Genomic DNA, 27287 nt, shown 5'->3' on the forward strand with positions numbered 1-27287 from the left:
CACTTTTCTCCTTCCCTCTTCTTTCTTTCTTCCTCCCTCCCTCTTTTCCTCCCTTCCTATTCCCTCTGTCCATCTTTCTTCTCATATTTTCTTTTTCCATTTCTGTTCTTTTGAGACAGGCTGGCCTGGAACTTGTGCCAATCCTTCTGCCTCAGCCTCCCAAAGTGCTGGGATTACAGGCATGTGCCACGACACCTGTATGCCACTATGCTATTTTTGGTTTTCTGAGATAGAGCCTTACTATGTAGCCCTGGTACTATGTAGCTGAGTCTGACCCTAAACTCACAGCAATCCTCCTGTCATCGCCTCCTGAGTGCTGAGATTAAAAGCATACATCACCATTATTTTCTGGGCAGGAAGTCTCGATGACGACGTCCTGTATATAAGATGCTTAAGCCAGTACATAATTAGACCAAGGTACATGGTGGGCTGGTCATTTAGATATAATTACCTCACTGAAGTACTACAATAGCTCTATGAGACAGGTCTGATTACTCCCATTTTATAGAAATAAAATAAACATGGTGATGCCCTAGATCTGTCTTCTGTTAAGTGCTGGGGCTGGGAATGAGTCAGTTCATGTCCTCATGAGTCTCCAATACAACCCCGCATTCCACCCTGGCCAGGGCACTGGTGCCTACTATCCTGCTGCCAGCTACCTCACAACCCAGCAGCTACCTTGCCCTGTAGCTACCATGCATTCAAACTTGCTGGCCCAAGCTTCCTCTGATTAATTCTGTATAGCCTGGTCAGCAACAGGTCTCTAAAAACCCCAGAGGTCATTTCTGCATCCTAAATACCCCTTCTGTTAGCCCTTCAAAGTCAGATTTGAGGTAGGGGATAAAGAAAAAAATGGATTGTGAGAGGACAGGGAAGAACAGGAAAGTCACATGTGATACAGGTGACACAAAAACAGAATGGGAGACTATTGAGGTGGAAGGAAAAAGACCAGCAACTGGAGAGGGTGGGTGGGGAAGCAGAAAGTAGAGTGTTATGTGTGCATGACAATCCCACACTTAAGGGGCTGAGGATCCACTAAGTGGATAGACTGCTCAGCAAACGTGTACAAACCCCTGAGTTCTGCATAAACTGGGCACTAGGGTGTAATCCCACCAACTGAGAAGCGGAGGCAGGAAGATCAGGAATTTACAGCCATCCTTTTTATGGGTTTAAAGTCTGCCCGGACTGTGTGAGACTATCTCAGAACACAAGCAAATGGGCCGGTATGATGGTTCAGTAGGTGATGTTTCAGTAGGTGGGGGGTGCTTGCTGCCAAGCCTGACAACCCAAGATCGATTCCCTGATTCACACAGCAGGAAAAGAACCAACTCCTGCAAGCTGTCCTCTGGCATCCACACTAGTGTCCTGATGCAAGGGCATGCACACACACAAATAAATGCCACTTCTAAAATTATAAGTAGACAAGAAAATCTAAGGAAATACTTTTCTCTGTTAACTGGGAAAAAATTATCAAAATAAATAAACAAACAGAGTAAAGAAACCAGTGGTAAGTGGAACTGTGTAAACATAAGGGAAGCAATTAATCTTGAGGACCAAATGGACTGGAGTGTAATAGGTATTTAGAAAGTGGCTATAGGGAAACCGATCTCCTTCTGAAGAACCTGCTGGCTTTATCCCCAGGGTTAAAGCAAACTATGCTTCCTATCTATTTGCAGTCACCCAAAAGCCAGCCAGGAAGATGGCCAAGGGGGCAGGACAACTTACAACTCTTCAGCTCTCAACCACCTGCAACTTCAGCTCCAGGGGAGCTAACGCCCTGTTTCCATCCCTGTGGCACTGCATGCACAGACAGACAGATAGACACACACACATACACGCACGCGCACACTTGTGCCAGCTTCCTGGGGCTGGCTGCACCACCAAGTCAATGTTTGCTTTATTTTCTTCTAAAGCCCCCTCCCACTTACCCCTCTCTATGGGAGGACCTTTTTCCCTATAGGGCTGACCAGATAGTCACTTGCTTTGGCCAATATGAAATATGAGAAAGAGCAAAACACCCTCATGTAAGCTGACACTTGAGGATGTGTCAGGAACTGTTCCAGTGTGTCTCTGTTCCTTCCTACCTCCAAAGACAAGTGTCACAAAGGGGCTTATTTCTAAGCCAAGCCTCAAAACTAAGACAGGACTCTGACTGGTATTGTTACTAAAGGAAAATATAGCAAAACAGGCTGATGGAACGGCTAGAGTTGGCGTGCAGGGCTGAGGCTAGTACTGTGCAGTTGCTTTGCCCTGCTAAATGGGTTCGACACAGAAGCACGTCCACCGTGGAAGTGTCCCACCTTAAGACTTACCAATAACAAGGATACCTCTATTTTCCAACTCCTAAGTTCAGTCTATACTTGTGCTCTGTGTTGTGCCGATTAATATTGGCTGTCAACTTGACAGGATCTATGATCACCTGGGGAACAAACTTCTAGGTGTGGCAATGATGGAGTTTCCAGATTAGGTGACCAGACTTCGGTTCAATAATGAATAATGAACCTGGGCAGTGGTGGCACTCGCCTTTAATCCCAGCACTTGGGAGGCAGAAGCAGGTGGATTTCTGAGTTTGAGGCCAGCCTGGTCTACAAAGTGAGTTCCAGGACAGCCAGGGCTACACAGAGAAACCCTGTCTCGAAAAACATTAAAAAAAAAAAAAAAAAAAAAAAAAACCCAAAAAACAAAAAACAAAAAACGAGAGAGAGAGAGTGAGAGAGAGAGCGAGCACTGACAAGAGTATGTGCTGCTAACCCAGACAACCTGAGTTCAATCCCAGAATCCTCTTGTCTGGTGACCTTCACACACAGGCTGAGGCACTCATAAGCCCACATCCACACACACAAGCACACAAAACATAACTAAATACATAAGTGTGATATGTTTTAAAGGGAGACAGTGAGCTGAGCGCCAGCATCCATCTCTCTCTATTTCCTGACTGCAAGACCAATGTGATCAGCTGCCTTACACTCCAGCCCCACGCCTTCAGGAACCACCAGAGGACTGTAATCCTGAATCGTGAGCCAAAATAAACACCACCACCCCCTCCAAGTCAGCTACTCTTATTCTGTCTGTGCTGTCTAGTTTTCTACCAACTCAACACAAGCTAGAGTCATCTGAAAGGAGGGAACCTCAATTGAGAAAATGCCTTCATAATTGTGGCTGTAAGGTATTCTCTTAAGTAGCGATCCCTGAGCTGGTGGTCCTGGGTTCTAAGAAAGCAAGCCATGAGGAACAAACCAGTAAGCAGCACCCACCCCCACCCCCCACCATGGCCTCTGCATCAGCTCCTGCCTCCAGGTTCCTGCCCGGTTTGAGTCCCTGCCCTGACTTCCTTTCTGTGACAGACTCTCATCTAAGAAGTATAAATGAAATAAACCCTTTCCTCCCCAAGTTATTTTTGGTTATGATGCTTCATCACAGCAATGATTACCCAAAGACAATGTCTTCTGTTGTTGCAACGAGACAGTCACTCATACAGACTGCACATGGATAACAACAGGATTGGAGGACCAGAGGGCTGGATTGCTCCCTGATCCCCAACAGCCTGTAAAAGCAAGGGCTAGAACTGTAACACTATCTGCTAATTATACCAATGGATTCTGAGTTGTAGTATTTCTGTCCTTGGAAGAAGTGGCATCCTGAACTGCCTGGAAGGCCATTGATGGTTGAGTATCTAAACCTAGTTTCAGAAGGCCTGCACATGTATGGTTACTAGTTTTATAGCTTTATAGCACTTAATGTTAAAGAACAAGAGTTTCCCCATAACCCACTTCTGTAACTGATGATCCACATAGGACTCGCTAATTACCTGTACAGGAATACACCCCGCAGGAAAACTGCCTAGCCAGAAACTTTAGAAATAGTAAGAGTCCTACCTGTGGTATATATCTGGACAATGGTGTCTCACTGGTTACAGGTGGGTCTCACCCTTTAAGAGGGCGTTTTCTATTACTCTATAATATAATGAACTCTGTGTGTCTTCTATACTATGGCTCTAGCAGTCTCCTTTAGATTCTTTCTATGGGGATCACAAAGACTTTGGTAGGCAAGGGGAGTTCAGAATAAGACCTGGGTGATACTGGGAGGCTTGCCCAAGCGGAAAGTTTTACTACATTAGGCCCCCAGAGACCCAAGATAGTGCCCCACAAGGGACTCCCTTCTTCCACTGCAGTCTGCAGGTTTCGTGGGTTTGTGGAAAATCATTTCCAGGAGGAGTGGCAGACATACAGCCTCTTAGGATCTCTAAATACCAAGTGTGTGGGGGGCAGGGGGAGTGGAGCGCTGGGCCTTGGAATGTCATCTCCTGGTAAATCCAGCAAAACTGGGTCAACCTTTGGGAATCATCTCAGTGTAAATGGAGGAGACAGAGGGGGCCTGGGAGAAGTCATAGAGAAGGGAGAGCTGGGCTGGGGGAGATGTTGGCAAGTCCCTGCCTCAAAGTGTCACAAGCTGAGTTTAATCTCCTGAACACACACACACACAAATAAAAGCTGGGCATGGTGGCACAGGCTTGTGATCACAGTTCTGGGGAGGTGGAACACAGACTCCTTGGGGCCTAACTAGCCAGTCAGACTAGCCTAATCTTGGTAAGCCCTAGGTGACAGACCCTGACTCCAAAACAAAACAAAAACCAACCAACCGGTCAACCGAAAAGGTAAAGCGCTTGCCCAGCAGCTCTGAGGATCTGATTTGCGACCCCCAGAAGTCATACAGAGATATATGGAGCAGCGTGTCCATAATCCCAGGGCTCCTGTGGTGAGAAGAGAGGCAGAGACAGAACCCTTGAAAGCTCCTGGGCAGCTAGCCTGACACCTGAGGTGACAAATGAGAGACCCTGTTACTGCCACATATGTGACAATCTCTAAACATACATCAGATACATCAAAGATATGCTATTCATGTTCCATTCCCACCACACACACACACACACACACACACACACACACACACACATCGAAAAAGTACAAATTCAGGCCCAGGTTCTCCCTGGTGAATTCAAGAATTGAATTCTCTTCAAATGAGAACTGTTCCTACTTTTTAAAGCCTAGCCTGGGACAAGTAGGTAAAAATAGTTTGATGTTCACTCCGGGCTAAATAAAAGACAGCTGAGTGAAGGTTCAGGCACCATGAAATTAATAAAATCACCATCTCACCCTCTCTATTGCAGGTTCAGGAATAAATCGGGAGAAGAAATCTGTGAGGCACAGAGCGACCTACTCAAGTGTGAAGCAATCATTTTCTCCACTGACGTCTTCCAGCGTTTTCTTCCACAGTGCATTTACAGGATTCCTAGTTCACCAAAGTTGCTTCCTAAGGCTGACCAGCACTGGATTTTTTTTTTTTTTTTTTTTTTTTTTTGAGTCATCGAGCCCAATTCTGTTTGCTAAATAAATTCCGGGCAAGAGTGCTCTGACTCTTGCCCAGGCAAGGCAAGGGTCTAAGGTAAGCCATAAAACAATAGTTTTATCTTATCTGAGGGACCCACTGTATTCCGGTGTGTGTGTGTGAGTGCCTGCGTACATGTGAGTGTATGTGTGTGTGTGCACGCGGAGCCTGTGAGTGTGTATTTTTACTGCCAAAATAAAATAAATGGAATCGGCACACACATGATAACGCACTCTTTGCTAACTCATACTAATTGCTGGGCTAATTGATGTTTGTTGAACTTTCTCCGTTTCATTGAGTGATTAGGTACAAAGCTAACAGTTGACATCTGTAGGCGCTTAACTGGCGTCTGTAATTACTGTTAATGTTAAATAATTGTTAGTTAATTGGAGTGGTAACTGACTGAATGGAATCCAGATTGGGAAGCAGAAAAGAAACCTAGTTAAATAAACATACATTTTTTGGGGGGGAGAAGACAACGGTTTTTTGGTTTGAGTTTTGTTTTGGTTTGGTTTTTTTCTTGCAGGTGTCAGAAACTAGAAATAACCCAGAAGCCTGGGATAGCCCAAGGGCTTCCTGAATGAAGGAAACCCAGCCTGGGGCGGAACAATGTGTTAGAAAGCCTCACTTAAAGAGCAGGCGGCTTTGGTGGCTAACCCCTCTCGCTGCAGGTCTACAACACAGACTTGGTGTTTTAGTTGTAATAATTGCTATCACAATGGCCTATGTGAATGTATTCCTCTCACACCCAGACACCCAGACACCAGACCAATGTCTAAAGGAAACACTACATACACATACCCACTGATGGACTGAAAGGGGCTTGCAGAACATTCAAGCTTTTCTCTGAAAACCACTGGGTATATGGGAAACGATTTCAGACAAAGGATACAGAGGTCACCCAATAAAGGAAGTGAAGGGCTTTCTAGTGGGCTCAGAAATCAATCAGCATATCTGTTTAGAAACATCCATGAAAAGAATCTAGTTTGAGGCTGGAGAGATGATGGCTCAGTCAGCAAAGTGTTTACACAGAAGCAAACACAGCCCAGGGGTCAGATTCAAGTGTGCTGAAGTGATCTACAATCCCAGCACTGGGAGGCAGAGACTGGTGGATCCTTTGGGGATCACTAAGCAGTCACTGCACACAGGTTCAGTGAGACACCATGCCTCAAAACCTACAATGGAGAGCAACTGAGAAAGATGCTGGACACAAGTGCACATATACTCTGTATGCACTCGCAGACACAACACGTTACATAGCAAACATTTCCCAAGTGGTCACAGGGACATTCAGGATGGGGGGTGGGGGGGGGGGCGGGAAGCGCTGGTCTCTTCCTCCTTCCTTCTGGAAAAGTGGCAAGATGGCCAATGCTGAACCCTCAAATACAACTAAAATCATGTCAGATGCTCTCAACATCTTAAAACTCAATTCTTGCCTCTATTCCTCCAACATGTGTCCCACACGTCCCTTAGAAGGCCATGGATGAATGTACTCAGTAAGGAGGCCGGGCTGTAGCTAAAGTGTTTATTGCACAGGTAGGAAAACCTGAGTTTGATCCTCAAACTCACATCCACAAAATCAAAAACTATTCCTGGCAGCCCACATGCACACCTGTAATTCCAGCACTAGGAAAATGAAGACAGGAGAGGGGCCCCAGCCAGCTAGCCTAATCTGAGCTCCAGTGTCAGGGAGAAAGAAAGCTGACCTCACACTATAAGGTTAAAAAAAAAAAAATGGTCAAGGAAGACTACTCAGCAGGACATCTGGCTTCCACATGTGTATACACACTTGTGAATCCAGAGAGAAGCACTTTCTCGCCACGTGGAATATTTCTGGTCTCTGCTGGGTAATTTTACACTCACAGGACAAGGCATCTGTTTCCCAGAATTCTCCAGGAATAATTCTATACAACAGCTTCTGTGTGTGAGAGTCAGATTTCCATAGGAAGGCCAATTTCCATGACAAAGGGGGCCTGATTGCGTGCTATTTGTGGTATGGGTTGGGAGAAGAAGGAACTACTTCTAACTCCTTTGTCTCACATCAAGCACCAATTACCCTTCAACACTATTTAATTCTCCACATGTAAGACATTTCTATCTCTCAAAGCCCCAAGAAAGCCAGCTCTGAAGCAGCACACACACACATACACACCCACACACACACACACACACAATCCCAGAGGGAGAAAAATAAAAAATGAACAATATTCTACCTTTTCCTTATCTGGGATTTAAGAGTCGATAAAAAATAGAACTAATCTGCAGAGGCTAAAACTGGCTCAGTTTCCTGTGACAAGAATCAGGTCTGGGCTTGACACAACAATCTACCTTACACAAAATGCAAGACACCACAAGAGGCTGTAAAATGGGCTCCTTGTGTTCATATAAAGGGATATTAAATCTAAACCACACTTCCCTCCTTAAGCTATACCACAGTCAACTGCATTAGTTTTAGGTGTAGAAATGCTTTAGGAGAGCGACTTTTCTCAAGAGACAATATTGCCTTTTTTGTATTCAATGTTACCTTCTTTGTATTCAAACCAAGAAATCCTTTCCCTTCAAAGCTAGCAAAAACAGTTGACATTGTTGCTATTAAACAAGTTACTAGACCTGACGTTGCTTGCAATACCTTTGTTTTTCGGTTTTTTGAGACAGGCCCTCTGGCTGGCTTTGATCTCACTATGTAACTCATATTGCAGAAGGTGACCTTGGACTTCTGATCCTCCTGCCTCTACCACCTCTAGAGCCCTGGGATTACAGGTGTGCACCACCACGTCTGGTTTATGCAGCGCCATGAAGAGAAACCAGGGCTACCAGTAAGCACTGCTCTACTCCCATTAAGCCACACCCCCCACACCCCAGCAACATGTTTGGGTAATCAGTTTCTCCTCTCATCAACTCCTCAGATCTCAGGCAGTGATGTTGATAAAAAACATATTGCCCAAACACTCAACAAACCTGTATTAGTTACTTTTCTGTTGCTTTGAATTAACACCATGACCAAGGCCATGTAGAAGAGTTTATTTGGGTTCCAGGTTCTAGAAAAATGAGAGTCATCCTGTGTGAAGAGGCATGGCTGTAAGCAGCTGGCTCGGTGACCAAAGCAGGAGGCTAAGAGATCACATCCTTTGCCATAAGCTTCAGACAAGACAGCCCTAACCAGAAGTGGCACTAGGTTTTTAATCTGAGAGGCCCCTAGTGATGTATTTCCTGTAACAAGGCCACACCCCTTATGCTTCCCTAAAGAGTGCGACCAACTGGTGACCAAGTACTAAAAATGGGTGTACTTCTCATTTAAACCACTACAGTACTCAATCCTGTGTCCATCTGTTTATGCTCCCACTCCTCCCCAAGCCCAAGTATGTCCCTATAAACTGTAGGGGAAAGCTTGATGAGGTCCACCCAGAGCTCAGGGTGGGCATGCATTTTACTTGATAAACAACGTCCATGAGAACTCTCCATGCTCGGTCTTGGAGACGAAGTGGGAGTCTGTCTCAATAATAGATGATGGTCCTTGTTCCTTCACTTCCCTGAAGACAAGCTGTGTTCACCACAGGATTTGAAGACTTCTATCCTCTCTAGATTATTCCCCATCACCACCCTCGCAGATACCCTTAGAGACCCTCTGCTTCTCTTTAAACTAGCTCAGGGGATATTCCCTAGCAGGATATAAGTCTACGTTGTGGGACTGTTGTATTATGGCAAACCCAAATGGAAAACAACAAAACAAAACAATCCTCCAGGTATAACAGGATCATCCCACATCCAGTTTAGAGTAGAGATTACCTTTGGCCTGGTAGTCATGGCAACTTACTGAGCTGAACAAGATACAGTGGTCGCTAAGCCTTATGGTAATTGTAAAAGAGCTGTTAATCCCCTTAACAGAAGGAGGAGAGGAGGGTCAAAGGACCTCATCCAGGAGTTTAGCCATTACTCCTTCATTCCCTCCCCTCAGCTGCAAGGCATCATGGAAGATTCTAGAGTATATAGTAGACTCCACAATGCAGCTTCCACAAAGTCATCATCCATGATGGGGTGGGACTTTGTGGGGATGTAGCTGCTTTGGGGGTCACATACACTTCTGTAAATAACCCCTCATCTGGGCTTTGTAAGTAAGGCCAGTAAACTAATTCCCCAAGTGGGACTTTGGTGAAATCATCCATTACTCTGGTCAGTGGTTGGTGCCCTATCTAGTGTAGATGGACCTTTAGTCACGTCACCCCAGGAGAAGTTAATGAAGCAGGGACAAAGGTGGAAAGGAGGGTGAGGAAGTCACCAGGTCAAACACACTTCTGGCATCTTTTCCCTACAGCCTGCCTTGGCTGTAGAGGAATCCTGGGAAGGGGACTCTGAGGCTAAAAGGCAGCTGTTGTCTCCTGGCTGAGCCAGGACCAGGCTGGTAGGGAGCAGGCTGGAATGGTTAGTTCTCTTCCCTTGCCTTTATGGTTTCCTTCCCTCCCCTGGTAGCTCTGCTCTATAGCAACATAAGGGCTTTAAGGAGATTAGCTGTCTTGACAGAATGCATGTGTGTGTGTGCATGCCTACACATCTGAGCGGCCAAACTGCCAAAGAAGATCTATGGGAAGTGAGAAAGGATCATAGGGAATGGAGAGTTGGCTCAATGGTACATACAGCTCTTTAGAGGGCCTGAGTTTGAGTCCCAGAACCCACCTGAGGCAGGTCAAACTCCCCTGGAACTAACTCTACCTTCAGGTGATCTGATGCCCTCTTATGGCCTCTTTGGACACTGCACCCATGTGCATAACCCATACACAGAAAATTAAAAAGTAAATCCCTTAAAAAAACAGTAATAATATTGGCCAGACTGAATCAACTACAAAATTCCCGAGTGTGTGTGCGTCTGGTGTGTGTGTACATATTTGCATGTGTGTGGAAGTTGCTATCAGGGGTCTTCCTCACTGTCTATCCACTTTATTGCTGTTACTGTGTGGATGTTGTGTGTGCTTCTGAGTGTGTGTGAGTGTGCCATTTCATGGAACTGGTTCTCTACCACAACCTTTATAGGGGATTGAGGCATTGAATTCAGGTAGCTAAACCTGAATGGAAAGTGCTTTCACCCATCTCACAGGCCTTTTACTTTGGTTTCTGAGATAGGGTCTCTCACTTGCCAGAAGCTTGTCAAGTAGGCTAGGCTGGGGCCCCCAAGTATCTCCCTGTCTCTGCCTCCCCATTACTGGGATTTCAGGAGTTGGTCACCCTATCTGGCTTTTAACAAAGATTTTAGGGCTCCAACTTCAGGCTCCTCACACTTGCAAGGCAAGAACTTTACCTCCTGAGCCACCTCCCCAGCTCTTAGAAGCTCCCTTTTAAGCATAATGGGCTCTAGAAACCGGGGAATTACAGACCCTATTGTTCCCATAGCTGTTCAGCTCACAACACAGGGGCAATAAGTCAGGCAGTCTCTCTGCTTCTGTCTCAGTGGGAAAACTAATTTTTCCTTTGGCAGATGGTTGAATCACAAAGACAGAAGGATTCATAAAATTCACATGAACATCCTGTAAACATTTAAACACATCGAGATTAGATAAGGCAACCATGACCTTGATTAAAGTTGAGCTTTTTTTTTTTTTTTTAAAGTCTACAGCGATAATCCCTCCAATTTGCAGGCTCAAACTCCACGCTTCTCTTGAAATGCTCCCCTCTCATTGGGTATGCTGTGCATATAAGCAAGCACACGCCACCTGATTAACTTGTAAAACTCGAAATAAAAGGCATCAAAAGAAGCAACATTTTGGAACACCTATTCGGGTCTTACTCCACTCAATTGGATTGAGTCTACAACACAGGAACATTTAAATAAAAATCAATTGGAAAGTTCAGAAAACATATTCATCATACCCCTGTCTGTTCCAACCCATGCCTCTTGCCAATTAACTGTTTTATCCCAACTGGAGATGCTGGCCCAGAATGAGCTTTGCTTAGGATTGAAAATTCTGACCTGCAGAGGCTAAATGGCTTGTTCAAGCTCACAAGCAGAGTGATGGACTTGAGCCATGGCCCCTTGCTGTTACAGCCTGGGGCTCTGTCTCCAAGCTGAGCAGGCCAGCATCAAAGCTGCCAAGTCCTGAGCCCATGCCCCAATCAACTTGTGAGTTTAGCACTGCCGTCCAACAGTGAAATTTTATGGACCAAATCTGCACACCCACCAGACCACCAGGCTTGGAGGCATAACCTTCCCGGCTAAGCCTGCTACTCTTGAGACCAGAAAGATTGCCAGGCTCCTGCAAAGGAGAGGGGATGATATGTGGTCTCGAACATCTGGCTCTGAATTGGGCCAAGGTGGGACTACCTAACAGTCTTGTTAAAACTGTTCAGTAAGAGATAGCCTTGAAGAATCTCCCAGCTGTGTCTTAAACCTGTCCTTTCTTGAAAAGCTTTAAACATACATATGCATACATACATGTATGCACAGACATGCATGTATGCATGTTACATATAATAAGCATATTATATATTATAGCTATACACACACATTCTCGCAGAGAATCGACTGACTTTTAGACAAGCAAGCGGACTTTTCAGAGTAACTTGAACCTGATGTAAGAAGAGATGATGACAGCCGAAGGACCTGTCAACCATATATCCAAAAAGCACTGCAGCTCCTATCAGGAGTAAAGAGACCGAAGCACAGTGAGGCTCACTGCACCTGCCTCTCAGGAGTAACTGACAACAATGTTATCCAATCACCTTCCCCCCTTTTTTTGGTAGTTGTTTTTCTGATATTTAGCAGTTTGAATACTAATGACCCTTAACAAAACTATCCCGATGCTGTCGGAGCTCCCCGGCGCCCCTCATTCTCTTTCTCCTGGGAGGAGGGGCTGTGCGTACCAGGCAGTCTACTTGAGCAACACCTGTACTTGCACACTAATTCAGGCGCTTGTCATTCATGTTACCAACAGGAATTAGCATAAGGCATTAAGGGGAAACTCCAGGGGAGGAAAGAAAGGCCATTCTGATGGAAATAAGGGGAGAAGGAATAATCCCGCCATCAACTAAAATGCTTATCTGTGTACGTTTCCCAAGCAAAGCTTAAGAGAAAAGCCTGTGTTGATTTTTAGTATACACAAAGAAACCTTAATCCTTTCAAGGCAACTGAAATCACCCCTCACTACTCTCAGAAAAGCAGCGAAGAAGAAAGGCACCCGGTCAGGGGCATGGCTGTTCACAGCCAAATAGATGCCACACATCACTCAGTGTAAGTAAACAAAAACAAGAATGTGGGAAGTGTTGGACTGGAGACTGGAAGGGTGGGGGGGTGGGATGGGGGGGGGGGGGGAGGAGGCAGGAAGGAGAGAGAGAAGAAGGTCTTCAGCTGTTCTGTTCTGCTCCTCAGTCGCAATTAATGCCAACCTAGAGCCAGCTTAGACAGGGCCATAGCAACTTAACACAAGAAAGATGCAATACCAGGCAGTGGGCGAGCGATGTGTGTGTCGGGTTGAGGGGGTCAGAGAGTCATGGAAACTGCTTTGGGTAGGGACCTGCCATGACTCAGTTTCCTCTCCTGTTACCTTTCTTTTTTTTAATCAAGGACACCTCCAAGGCCCACCGAATTCTCTCCTCTCAATAAGAGGAGCAGAAAACATGCATACATATCTACCCCTGAGGGAGATGTGTGCCAAGCACTCACATTGGCTTTTATTGTTTTGTTTTTTAGCATTATGGATTACAAATTTATACAAACTTCTCAGGCCACTAAGAACTATGATGAAATATAAAGCTGTAATCCTATCATGCAATTAAAATACAAGATCATATTCAATATGACATTAATTCTGGGAGTCCTAGCAAACTTACAAGCATACAGACCTTGGGGATATCTTTAAATATAAGGTACTATTTAAAATCAAGGTAGGTTCAAGTTCAAAATAATTGGAAGGTACAAAATAACTGCGCATGGAAATGTTTCATTAACTAGAAAGCAAAAAGGAAACTGACAGAAAATGTTAACAATGAAATAAACTGCTGCACTATTCTCCCATTTCACGCCGTGGGGACCTAACTCTGGGTCCAATGCTGGCCCAGTGCTCCTGCACATCCTTCAAGGGGCAGAGGTTACCACAGGCTAGCACATCTTTATTTAGCAATCATCCTGCAAACCCCTAAGTGGGGTTCTATAGGGGGAAGGGAGTGGTGGGTTGGTATTATCTGTACCTTCCAGATGACACACCTTTTGAACTCAGTGCACAGAAACTCCTCTAAATTTCATTAGGTCCAAGGACACTTCTGCGAATGAAGACTCCTGAGGATCCTACCGACAGGGATTCAGGGTGAGCCTTCCCTGTGTGTACCTCGGCACCATTAGCCTCTCTTAATCTATGGACTGAGGTTTGGAAGGAATCAATGGAGAAGTGGGTACTTAAATTCTGCCCTCTTGCTCATTTATTAACTTTACAGAGAGCCCAGAGCAGAAGAAGGCTTGGTTTATGGCTCTAACGCCGTGAATATTAAATACCCCATTGGTTATTACCATCCGAGGCGCGCACACACACACTATTTATAGTGCTCTGACTGCCGGGAAGTTGATAACTAACAATCAAGACATTGTAAAACCATTCTTCTCTGTTGCAGCATCCCACACAAAATTAACACCACCGGTCAATTCAAACGAGGAATCGGGAAATTCTTTCAAAAATGAACATTTTCCTCCTGCACCTCAAAAAACCACCAGACCCCACAGTGGAGCAAAAACACAAAAATGCTAAGACAAAAAGAGCACATGGATTTTTTTTTTCCTCTCCTCTTTCTTCTTGGACAATGACAACGAGATGCATTTACTTATTCATTTTTAAAAGCCATCCTTTAGTGTAATAAATGGGTCTTACCTTTGTTTACAAGAACAGTGTTGAAGAGTTTTTCAGAGCTAGCATCTGAAGCCTGCAAAACAAAAAGGGGAGGGTAAGCGTTAGGACTGTCAGTGAAGACTATCAACCACAGCCTTGTCGGCTGCTATCATTTTAAATCAATTGACTATATTTTTAGGAAGAATGTAAGAGTCAGTGATTTCCCCAAATCCTCCATCAGGTGGTGCTGGTTGACTGTTGCAGAAAGGCCTGCACTGCAGCTATTTGCTGGGGGAAGGAAGAAAAAAAAAATCTGATTTTCAAAATGTGTCCTTATTATTATCTGTGCAAAACATATTTCTACAAAATGGTTCACAAGGCAATTTAGTTCATTCACAAAACGATTTTCTAATTCAGTTGACAGATCATTATTTTTAATTTTTAATTTATTTATTTTTAAATTTTTGACACCGGATTTTGTTTTTCAATTTTCTTCTACAAATCAGAAATGTGGTTTTTTTTTTTTGTTTGTTTGTTTTTGTTTTGTTTTTTGGTTATTTTTGACATTAAGCTTTTCCTCACCAAAGTGTCAGCCAGGATATCCAGAAACGAATTTGATTTTAAAGATGTATTTGATGATCCCGAGGTTCAGTGTTTGTCACGGTCACCAGGGCCAAACTCAGTGTTTTGGATGAGAGCTGACCCTATTTAAAACCTGGTCACTTTGCCATCTCTCATGCTTTTCAGGGATCATGTCAGCTAGTTATTATACTGGTGTGAGGGAAGGCAATGCGCCTCTTTAAACAGAAAGACTATAAAGTCAGCTTAAATTATATACTAATGTTCTAGGGAGGAAATGGTGAGCCAGTTTGATGAAAGAGACGGTAATATTGCAGGATTTACTGCTTCTTTCTAGGACGCGGAAAACAGGTAAAAATTAAGAAAGCTCACTCTTCTTATTTGAAGATACCACTTCGACCTGTCAATCAATGGTCAAGCCACACTCATGCTATGTTTGACCTGTGACCCCTCTGAGAAAACTCTGATCTTTCATGTTTTATACCAAGATGCATACATTTGACAAAGCAAGGCACAGAATGTTCACTCTATATGGGATAAAGAAATGTGGGGGGTAGGGGTAAGGGAAGTTGGGCTGGCTTTGGGGGACAAAGAAGATATTCTATGTAGTTTTCCAAGGCCACATTGATGGAGATGAAACATTTCTGCGTATAACTGAGGGAAATGTTCCAGTTCACAAGGCCAGGGATATAAAAAGACCTAGCCTATTTTTATTATGGCTGGCTCTCATTTATTTTATTCTAATCTTCCTTCTATACGGTGGTTCAGAGGATTAATAGGCTCAAGGGCAAAAAATATACAAAATAAGTATTCAATTGCATTCACTCGTGAAAAATCCTACAGAGATAACCCCTCTGCTTTTGCAGTTAGAATAAAATATACACAGAGCTTTTCCTGACATCATAAGTAACACTAAACAAAATTATATTATTAGAGTAGCATTTCATAAAAATGAGCCACAAAGAAGGTCCCGTGGAGGGTGTTCAGCATTAAACAGTTCAAGAATATTAAGTTACAAAGCCTCACTGATCTGCACTGCACACAGAGACTCGTGAATCTGAAAAAGCACACAGTGGCACCAAAGGTGTTACTATTCCCAAATCATAATGAGATTTCTATGTCTTTCTAAGTCTTGCAGTCTAAAACTTGGCAACTCAAAGAGTTTTCATCGTCCTTAAAATGATGTGAAATACTCTTAGAATGGTCACTAGCAAGCCTCGGCTTCAAAACCAAAATGGAGTTAATATTTTTTGAAAGAAAGGGGGAAAAAAAAAAAAAAACCTACACACATGCACACGAGAGCAATATTCTGTCTCTTCTGTTATGTTACAGAACTAAAATAACTGTTAAAAATGTTGGGGTTTTTCTATTACAGTGAGTCTAATGGGCCTAAAGAAATCGGTTTAAAAGAAAAAAAAAAAAATTAGCTGCTCTTCCAAAACTGCAAGAAGAGAGAGGGAGAAGCAACTTGTTAAGGCTGCATTTGCGTGGCTCTAGGTATGGGAGCCAGAGCTGGATTAGGCGGTAGGCGGCAGCCCCTGTGATTCTGTCACCTTTGTGAGCACCACTAGGCTCTGAGTATGCTCTCAAGTAGATAATGAAGTGACCCTGAGGACCTGATGATTCTGTGACCAATGGTTGTCAAGGAAATATGTCTGACGGAGATTCAAGATGCTTGGAGCGATGCCTTCTAATGGAAGCTTTTTGAGCCCTTCAATTTACTGGCATCAGTCACAAAGTGTTGAATTGTCTCCTGTGCCTTGCTTACAGTCAGGGGGTGTCTCAAAAAGGCCTCCTTTGGAAAGGCAAAAAAACACCAAAGGTACATGTGTCTCGGTGCCTTGGTTTAAAAAATAAAAATAAAAATAAAAAAGGTCCCTTGTTCTTCCATCTGGCCTCCTGGACCATCTTCGTCCAAATTCTTCAAGTAAGTCTCCCAGGCAAAGCCTTGATAGGTGCAGATTCCATGTAGCTGCTTCAACGGTCCTCAAGTAATTTTCCTTCACTCAACAAGACTGAAAAATCATCCATACAGGGTGGGCGTGATGGCTCAGCAGGTAAATAGGTTTGTTGCCAAATGCAACAACCTCAGTTGGATCCTCCATACTCACTTAAAGGTGGAGGGGATCACTGATTCCTGCAAGTTTTCCCTTCATCTCTTCATATACCCTCCACATACACACGTATTTTTAAAAAATCGTTTGTACATATCGCTGGGCGCCTTAATCGTGGGGACATTTTCATTTCGTTGCTTTTAGAAGAAAAAAGTGCATTTCTTTCTATAACTTGGTTCATTTCCCTAATTTTTTTTCTTTTTAAATTAGCAATGAGGACTGCAGGTGCGGTGGATCTAGTGGCAGACGCATGGATGCCTTCCCGCTTCTCTCCAGCAACCATTACCTTTAGCCGCACAGAATTTAATATCAGTTGCTATTTCATTTCCTCACCTCGATTGGCTTTGATGAGTTTTATATACACTTAGAAGCACAACCTAAAATTCCCAGACAAACATGCTCTTTGGGGCATTTTACGGCAGGGTGGGTACTATTTGCCTTTTATGTCAATACTTTTTATGGTCTAGAAGCTGTAGCTGGCGTAGAAGGAAAAGTTGGGTAAAGCAGTTTGGTTAAAACAAATAAAAATAAAGAAATAAAAAATTCCCGTGCGCACGGGTGGGTCCCAGATGTTTGAAGCTGTACCCGGAACCCCTTAAAACTCAATTCGCTAAGGTAGCTCTCCAAAACGGCACCCGCAGGAAGAAGGTGCAAAGACAATTCTCTTAGAAACTTAGGCGCGGGTGAGTTCCTGCACCAGCTAGCTCTCCTTTGCTTCCCCGGGCTCCGCGTGCGCACAAGCGGGAGGGCGGGGACCCGGAGCTCAGCCCAAGGACAGTGACCCGTCAGCAGGCAGCGCCGCTCCAAGGAGCCCTTCCTAGCCCGAGCCGGTGCGGGCATTCCCAGCCTAGGAGTCCAGCGGATCTCCCTTGGGAGCTATGGGTTCACTCCCGGAGGTGGGATCGCCTCTGTTGGCTAGGGCCTCCCCCGGCAGGCACTCACGGCTCACCGGCCGAGCCCAGCCAGCTCAGGGAGCTAGGAAAGTACAAAGGGGAGCGGGGGAGGGGTGGGGGAGGAAGGCCAGGCCCGCCAGACGCCAGCAGCCCGCCTCCGTTACCACCCTGGCCCGGCTGCGGCCGCAACAAAAGACCCCTCGACCCCTGCCTCCTCCCCCGAAACCGCGGACCGCAGGCGAGCCAGCCACCCCACCCCATCCCCCCAACGGTGGTGGTGGTGGGGCAACATTACCTGGTCGCCAGGGGTTCGGCGGTCTTGTCAACCCCAAGTTCATGGTTTGAGTCCTCCGTCAGGTTCTCTCCGGGTGGATCACCACACACCACCGGGAGAGAGCAACCAAAACCCAAGGCAGAGAAAACGCCCAACTCCAGCCGGCCCGGCTAGGTCCACAAGTCTGTGTGTTTTGCTAATTCCTCTCCAAAGTCTCAAAGCTGAGGCACGCGAACCAAATCCGAACCGGATCCTAAACGGCAGCAGAGCCAGCAGCAGCAGCACCCGGCTCCTCCACGGCAGCCAGGAGTCAACGCCGCGCGCGCACATCCAACGCAGCCAAGTCCCGGGCGGGTGGCGGGGAGATGGGGAGGGGGCCCGGCCCGCGCGCTCTCCTGGTTGCTCCTGCGGGGCGCGCGGGGAACCGGCTGGCTTAAACCAGAGGCTCAACTTGGTGCGCCCTGGGGACCTGGCAGGGCTGAAGAGCAGCGGCCCGGGAGCCGCTGCCGCGGCGCGCGGAGCTAAGAACGAGGCGGCTGCGGCGGCGACAGGACAAAGGAGACCATGTGCGGAGGGAGGGAGGAGGGAGAGGGAGGAGGAGGAGGAGGAGGAGGGCGTACGGCGGCAGAGGCGAAAGCAGCTCCCCGGCGGCCGCCTCGGGCTCCCCAACAGCGGGTGCCGCCGGTACGGCACCGCCGCGGGCTGATCTGATGGGTCCTGGGCCCGCTGCGGCGTGGCACCGACACGCTCCGGGAGTCGCAATCTGCCGCGGGTGTTGCCCGCCTGCGGTGTGGAAAGCTGTGGTTGAAGCTGCTACGGGGCGCGCAGGACTAGCTCCGCTCCGGCCTGCCTCTCCCGCCTGTTCCTGGCTCAAGTGAACTCCATCAGGCGGCCCGCCGCCAGCGCCACCGGCTACCCGGGGCTGGATTGAGGGAGAGAAGGGGGGTCCCTGGTAGTGACGCGAGGACACCCCTTTCTCCCACCCTTGCTCTCGCGCTCTGGACTTCGCTGCCCGGATTGTACCGAGCGCGCCTTACTCCTGGCGCTCGCGGCTCTCGGAGCGGGACTTCTCGGCGCGCCCAGCCGGAGCCGCCAGCCGGTGCCACCGCCCCTCCTCCGTCCCGCCCCACGTGCCCCGCCCCTCGCCGCCCCTCCTCTCCACCCTGGCGCCCGGTTGGCCCCGCGGGGGCGCAGTCCCTGGGTGCGACACTGACAGCTGTGGCTCCCACTACATCCCGCCTCCGGTTGCGGACCGGCCCCTGGTCCCCATGGCGCCTTTCCCTCTACGGGCAAGAACCGCGACGCTCCGGTCCTTTTTGCAGTTACAGCTTCCGAGATTTGCTCTAAACCAAGGAGAGGCTACTAGGCCCGTAGCCCGGGGTTGAATTGCCTCTAGGCCAATCTCATATGCAAAGAGTTGGTTCTGAGATGGGGGTGGAGGTCCAGATTCTGGGCACACAGTAGGTGCACAATATAACATAATCTTTGTACTGTCTGACATGGATGGGAGGTTGGGTTCCTAGTCTAGAAGAAAAAGATCTTGATCTAACCCTCATCCCACGAATCACGGTAGGTTTCATGAACTGCCTTCCCTCTGCACAGTTCCTCAAACTATCCGACTTGTGTATACATTCACACCAGCCAAGTGGTGACTGAGGCTTCCCCTTCTATGCAGCAAACATAAAGACAGGGAAAGCAAAGTCAAAGCTTCGCTCCATGGATGGTAACTTATCATCTATCACCAGGATGTCCCCTGGAGCCAGCTCAGCTAAGCTAAGCGCGTTGGGGCAGAGATGGATGGATGGATGGATGGATGGATGGATGGATGAAATCATTAATTCGGCCCTCAGTCATTTAAGTGACTGACCTTCTACCAGAACACACAGCCGCTCTTTCCTTTTTAATCAAGTGTAAGATTCTCTCTCCCTCCCTCCCCACCCCTCTGAGTGTGCTACTTGTGTTCCAGTGCTCCATAGGACAGATGCCCTGGAGCTGTGAGTGGCCTGATTTGGGTGCTAGGAACTTGACAAGAACAAGCACTCTTAACTACTGAGCCATCTCTCCACCGTCAACACTGAAATTCTATAATCCCAGTACTTGGACAAAAGATATTAAATTTCAGAATGGTCTAGGGCACATGGTAAAAACCTTAGTGAAATGAATCAATAAATGACCAATAGTAAATACATGTTTCACCTCTGTGAAGGTACTTCACCACCACTGATGTCATTGAACTCTTAATATAAATTAAAAAAACAATTTTTACCCCAAGGTGCCAGAAAGAAGGCTCAGCATTGTAAAGATTGTAAAGGCATTTGCCACCAAGCGTGACAACTAGAATTTCATACCTGGGACCCACACAGTGTATAAAGAGAACTGTCCTCTGACCTCCATAAGTATACATACAATAAATAAATAATAAATAAATAACTGCAATAAAAAAATTTTAATTTTTCAAAAAAGAAATGGGGGTGGGTACTTGGTGTATAGCAACTTTTTCTTTCTTTCTTTCTTTCTTTCTTTCTTTCTTTCTTTCTTTCTTTCTTTTTTTTTTTTTTTTTTTTTTGAGACAGGGTTTCTCTGTGTAGCCCTGGCTGTCCTGGAACTCACTTTGTAGACCAGGCTGGCCTCGAACTCAGAAATCCACCTGCCTCTGCCTCCTGAGCGCTGGGATTAAAGGTGTGCGCCACCATGCCTGGCACATAGCAACATATTATAATCCCTCTAATAAAACTAATTTTGGAAATCAAAGGTCTCTTTCAAGCGTTAGCCTTCTGGAAAATACAGCAAAATGACGTTTGGGGGAAATGGACTGGTTTAACTATCCACTTAGAGGAAAGGTAGTCTGTAGCCCCAGCAGGCCTGGAGTCTCTATGTAGCCAGGGTGACCTTGACCTCCAGATCTTGAACAGCTTTGAAATTCAGCAAAGCCCCAGTCTTCCTAATTGGACACTTCATTTTGTTTAGTTTTACTGCAACGGTATCTTACTACATAGCCCAGGCAGGTCTCTACTCCTCCTTTCTTCCCAGTGATGGGATTACGGACACGTACCACTACATCAGGCCCAATTCTGGAAGATTTCCAGTCCAAGGCTGGAAGACATCATGTCTTTTGTATTCCAGTAGCTTAATACACAAAATATTTCTGATTTCTTAACATCACTTTCAGACTCTGAGCTGGTTCTAAAGACGGCAAATCTTAGAGAGAGGCAATCCTACTAACTGTCAATGAGGAAGCCCTGGACTCGAGCTGAGACAGGAGTTATGGGCCAGCCTGGACTATGCAAGATCTAATCAACTAAACAAACATGATCAGGCATGGACTCCAATGTCTTTCTACTGTTACATTAATTATTTCAGGAGAGTTTATGGACTCTAACCACTGGGGGGGGGGAGGAGCATTCATTTCAGTGGGGTGGTCTTTGGTTAGTTATCAATGTTCCAGTAAATAACTGCATCTATGATCTTGCCATATTTAAACTCAGAGGGACACACACATACATTTTATTTTTTAGAGTGTAAAGTAGCACAGGCTAGCTACTTGGCATTAAAAGCAGGAGGGGGACTCGCTGTGAAGAAGAGGTTCAGTAGGATTGGGAGGAAGATCAGAGAGGGTAATAGAGATTAACATGACAAAATATATTATATATATATGTGTGTGTGTGTATACATACATATGTGTGTATATGTACATATATGTATATATATATATATATATGAAACTGTCAAAACATTTTTTAAAAAAATCAAAGATTTCAGTCAAGTATTTTAGTCAAAATTTCTAAGCAAAAGGAAAAGCCATCTTCCTCACTATATGACTAAAGTCAAATAATTTGTTTTAACCCAGAAAGCTGAGGCAGAAGGATTATAATTTTGAGGCCAGCCTGGACTATACAATGAGACCCTTTGTCAAAACAACAAAAGCAAACCAAAACAAACAGTAATTCTGAATGCATTTAGAGCAGTCATTCTCAACCTGTGGGTTGCTGACACCCTTGTAGGTGGAAGGACCCTTTCACAGGGCTTGCCAAAGACCATGGGAAAACACAGATATTTACATTATGATTCTTAACAGTAGCAAAATTATAGTTATGAAGTAGCAATGAAAGTAATGTTATGGCTAGGGTTTAATACAACATGTGGAACTGTATCAAAGGGTCGCAGCATGTGGAAGGTTGAGAACTACCACTCTGAAGACTTAAGTGGCTGACAATTTGAAATTTGAGATGGTATTCAGTGGGTATCACAAGTTATGAGCCACACATATAGAAAATATTTCTTTACCATTCCTGCCTTGGGGTGAATGTTTTGCATTGAGAAGGTTCCACTCATCTATTTGTATTTAGCCTTGGAAACATAACGAGCTTGAAGCATGGCCCCAAAGGAGGAAAGCTGGGAGGTTCCTGACACAGTTAAAGGAAGAGGAAACCTTTACAAAAATCCATTCGAGCCTTTAATTTTAAGTCACATAAGCAGTTTGTAAAGAGCACTGAAGGGCACTAATAACATATTAATAAATATATAAATTAAGTTAAAAAATTAATATAATAATAAATTCTCCAGCTAGCCTTGGGTAGATGCCACTTTGGCTTTTCTTAATCTTTTTTATTTATTTTTATTATGAGGCAGAGGTTGGTCTTGAACTTGCAACGTAGCTGAAGATAACCTTAAACTGAGCGGATCAATCTCCCACTACCTCTCACGGGCTGGGATTACAGGCTTGCTCCTAGACCTGGTTTATAGCTACCTGGTGGCAGCACCAGTGAGCCACGCATGGTGGTAAGCAATTGAGGCAAATCCCCAGCCCAAGACCTGTTTTTGGTTTTTTTTTATTACTATTTATCTATTTATTTATTTCTTTTTAAGACAGGGTTTCTCTGTGTAGCTCTTATTGTCCTGAAACTCACTCAGTAGACCAGGCTGGCCTCAAACTCAGAAATCTACCTGCCTCTGCCTCCCCAGTGCTGGGATTAAAGGCGTGCGCCACCACTGCTCAGCTACAACCTGCTTTTTACAGTGGTCAAACAAGAGCCCCAGTGTGTGGAACCCCTCTTGCCACAGTCTACCCTTTGCCCCTGCCAGTTTCTTCCTTTCTCGCTTTCTTCAGCCCAGGAGACAGCCACTCTTCCTGGGTCCAGGGAACTTTGTTGTGTAGGCCAGTATCTTTAAAACCCCAGACCAGGAGGCCTTCCTTTTGTCAGCTTCAGCTGGCCCCCCAAGTCCTTCTGCCTGCACAGCCTCCATCCCTTCTGAAGGGGTGGATTTTGAAATGGGAGCATCATTACTTGTCAGGCAGAAAGGAGGCTGCCTGGCTCATATTCCTGTTGCTGTAAAGCAAAACCCCTCCACCTCTGTACGCCTCTGTCCCTACCATCGATCACGGCTGTAACAAGAGGGAAGTAAATAAACGGAACGGTGTTAGTTTATGGTGCATACTATTGAGATGCAGGGGGGGAATAAATATTTTCCAAGTGTGGAAGTCAAGGAAAAGAATTTTACTTTCAAACTTCGGAGTTGACTATAAACTACTAAGGGGGGAAAGGTATAAGAAAGGACGTAAAATATATCTTACTTAACCACCAAATCTACATTAAAATATTAACATTCAGAGACTGACACCACAGAAGAAAGGCAGTGAAACTGGAAATAAATTCCATCGATACTCATGTCACCCGGCTGTCGACAGGTACCTCATCTGCTTCCTTTTCATTTTATGTGTTGCTAGGGATGAAACCCTGGGTCTTGTGTATACATATCAGGTCAGCACTCTGCCACAAAGCCACATGCCCAGCCTCTCGCTGGGGGACTGCAGGCAAGAAAAGAAGATAGGACAAACAATACACTGCACATGAAGCTGTTGCCTACTGGTTCCACGTCTGAGCCTCGACTAAAGACATTGACATTCATACTTGTATGTAATAGTGTGTTTCTTAAAAGGGTTTATCACGATGTTAACACTTCTATCACTGTTGAAGGAGACATATATAAACTGGGATATTCTCCTAGTTCCAGACGAGGAAAATGATTCAGGAAGTATAAGGAAGGCTGTGGCAAGGAGCCGAGGTGACAATGTGACTTTACCTTCTGTATTCATTCCTACTCTGTCATACTCCTGGGGGAGTCGATTGTTTCTTAGTCCCAAACCCAGACATCAAAAAATAAACTCTGGGGCTCATAGCAGAGACGGAAGTGCAGATATGAGAGATGGCTCAGCAGGTAAGAGAAACTTCTGCTCTTAGAACAGGAGTGTGTAACTCCTGTAACTCCTGCTCCATGGGATGGTGCGCCCTCTTCTGATCTCCACAAGTACCTGCACTTACATGCACAGACCCACACATGAAAAAAAAAATAAAACAAACCATGAAGAAAATGTATTTGCATATATACCCAAGGTGATCTCAAACTGTCTATACTAGCCAGGCTGTCCTTCATCTCCTGATCAGAAACTGAGTGCTTCTGATCTTTTTTCGAGACAATGGCTCTCTTATGTAGCTCAGGCTAGCCTTCACTCAAGAGCCTCCTGCTTCTTTCCCCTGAGTCCTGGGATGACAGGTGTGCACAACACCTACCTCAAAATTAATTTTGATGTCTATAATCTAGAGAAGCTTCCAGATCTGAGAGGCTATACTAGACACATCTTAGCCATATTAGCACTTGTGAGGATATCTGAGGCTTATTTACCTTGTTAGTTTTCATTGTCAGCTTGACACAGTGGTCTACAGTCATCTGAGAGAAAAGCCTTCAAGGAGGAGTTGCCTAAATAAGATTGGACTAGGGGTGTGTCTGTAGGGAATTGTCTTGATTATTAGCTGATGTCAATAGGTACAGCCCTGAAGGATGCACTATCCCTAGGCAGGTGGCCCTGGATTGGCTAAGAGAGCTAACCTAAGTATAATCTCGTGAGTCAGTCTAAAAGCAGGCAAGCCAGAAAGCAGCAGTTCGGCCTTGAGTTACAACCCGGACTTCCCTCAATGACTGATCATGACCTGAAAGGGTAAGCGAAAACAAACCCTTGCCTCCTGGAAGTTGCTTTCGGTCAGAGTATTTTATCACAGTCACAGACAAGAGAGAACACTCACATGCTCGGGTTTTACAGCCTGAAGGATGATCGACATCCTGAGAAATGGCAGCTGCCTGAACACTGGTCCATCTTCCCTACCACCTCCACTCAAAAGCTTCCGTAGTTCCCCCTTGGAAACGAGTTACCTAGAAGTATTAATAATCCCTAGGGTCCCTGGAACTCTACTCTTCTCTCCGTGTGAATAAATGAAGCTTTTGTCTGAGTTTTCACGACCGAACACTTGCAGAAGTCCTAGCTAGCCAAGAACGGTGTATTTGCTTCCACTGTTTTGGTGAATCATACAGTTTCTGGAGAAATGGGGGAAGGGGGGGTAGGGAGAGAAGTTAAAAGGTTACAAAATTCCCTCAATTTGAATTTCCTAAAAGCATTTGTTTCCGACTTCTCACTTGTGTTCTGGCTTTAGCTTTTATCCTCTTCTGTGGTGTCAGGATGTAGTGGGGGACACTTGAACATTCTTCTCTGTGTCCCCCATCGCTGGCTTTATGGGTCAGACCCATATTCTTTAAAAACAAGCTTAAATCCTATCTAGTGGAGGGGGGTGGTGGTAGTAAGGACAACTTGTAAGAGTTGATTCTCTCCTTCCACAGTGTGGGTCCTGGGAATCGAACCCAGGTCAGCAGGCTTGGCGGCAAATGTCTTTATCCATTGAGCTATCTCTCCTGCCCCAGAAATGTATCCTTGGCAAATGGTCAAGTGATATGAAAATCTTTGTGTTGATTAGAGGTGCGTGAGCGCTGGGGGCCTGCCTTCTCCTCTTTGGCCCTGTGTAACTACCACTTGCAGATGTTGGTGGCACAAAGCTCTGCTGCTGCTCTCAAGGACACTGTGTGTGTGTGTGTGTGTGTGTGTGTGTGCGCGCGCGCGCATACACGTGTGTGTTCTTCATGCTTATATGGCAAGAACTTTAGGAACAGTTGTATCCACAGGCCCTTGCCAGTTATCTTAGAAGCTGGGCACGGTTTCTCCATCTCTGATTCAATTTGCCTCCCCTAAAGTTAGGTAAAGCACAGAAGAGCTTGGTCTTCACTCCCTGCTCTCAACTGCAACATTGTAAGCAAATAAACAAGTTTGTATCTTGTTACAAAGCAATCAGCAACTGAAGTAGCAAGTATATGCCAGCTGAGAAAGGAAAGCTGAAACACACAAAGCCTTGGGTGTCACTATTGTGATCCTTGTGCCCCGCCCCTCGCTGGGGGATTCTAGGCAGGGGCTCTACCACTGAGCCACGCCCCCAGCCCATCACTGGGGGATTTTAGGCAGGTGCTCTACCACTGAGCCACGCCCCCAGCACCTCACTGGGGGATTCTAGGCAGAGGCTCAACCACTGAGCCACACCCCAGCCCCCCTCACTGGGGGACTCTAGGCTGGTGCTCTACCACTGAGCCACGCCCCCAACCCCTCCCTGGGGGATTCTAGGCTGGTGCTCTACCATTGAACCATACCCTGAGCTCCTCACTGGGCAATTCCAGGTAGCTGTTTTAGCACTGAAACAGACTCTCAGTCCCAACACACAGAGAGAGAATATACAGGGAAGAGACCCATACCTGGGCACGGACTATGAATCCTGCCTGCAAAAGGGAGGACCTTCTGGTCTTGTGAAAGATGCAACAGAAGTCAGAGAGTTAACAGAAAAACAAAACAAAACAAAACAAAAACTCACTTTAATAAGGCAGTTTTTTCAGTAATAAAGTCAAGGAAATGTAACATGTCAATATTAATGAAAGAATAAATCTGCCCCCTCCCTTTCTTTTGGAGACTAGGGGTGTTTGCAAAACCAAAAAGTCTTCAGTAATCCCTTCTTTTATCCGAAACAGATTGCAGTTTGAAGCACAGCCCCATAAAACTGTGGGTTCAAAGGAACCTGAAACCAAATTAGCATAAAATCTGGAATTCTCATTGCCACCAAATGTACAGCTGCCATCTGACAGCTCTGCTGTGATTTTTTTTTTTTTCTTTCCCAAATAGAAACTGAAAGTAGCTGAGGGGACACAGGCCATGTCTCCAACCTTTCCTGCTCTCCTGCAGGGTCTAACAAACCTTGAGAGTCTGGAGATGAGGCTCAATTGGTAGGACACCTGCCTTGCATGCACAAAGTGCTAGTTCCATGCCAACAGAGCATAAACCAGGAATGTTGGCTCAGGCCTGTAATCACAATCTTCA

At 45.6% G+C, this 27287-nt stretch overlaps 1 protein-coding gene across 1 annotated transcript in view; it reads right to left on the reverse strand.

The window, feature by feature from the left end:
* Positions 1-27287, reverse strand: part of Auts2 (autism susceptibility candidate 2) — a 1105888-nt gene that overhangs the window by 82260 nt on the left and 996341 nt on the right. The window contains 1 exon segment of the mRNA NM_001363480.1: positions 14229-14280. Within this exon segment, the coding sequence (NP_001350409.1) occupies positions 14229-14280 (52 nt within the window).

The sequence above is a fragment of the Mus musculus genome, chromosome 5 (genome assembly GCF_000001635.26).
Source record: "Mus musculus strain C57BL/6J chromosome 5, GRCm38.p6 C57BL/6J".
NCBI classification, from domain to species: Eukaryota; Metazoa; Chordata; class Mammalia; order Rodentia; family Muridae; genus Mus; species Mus musculus.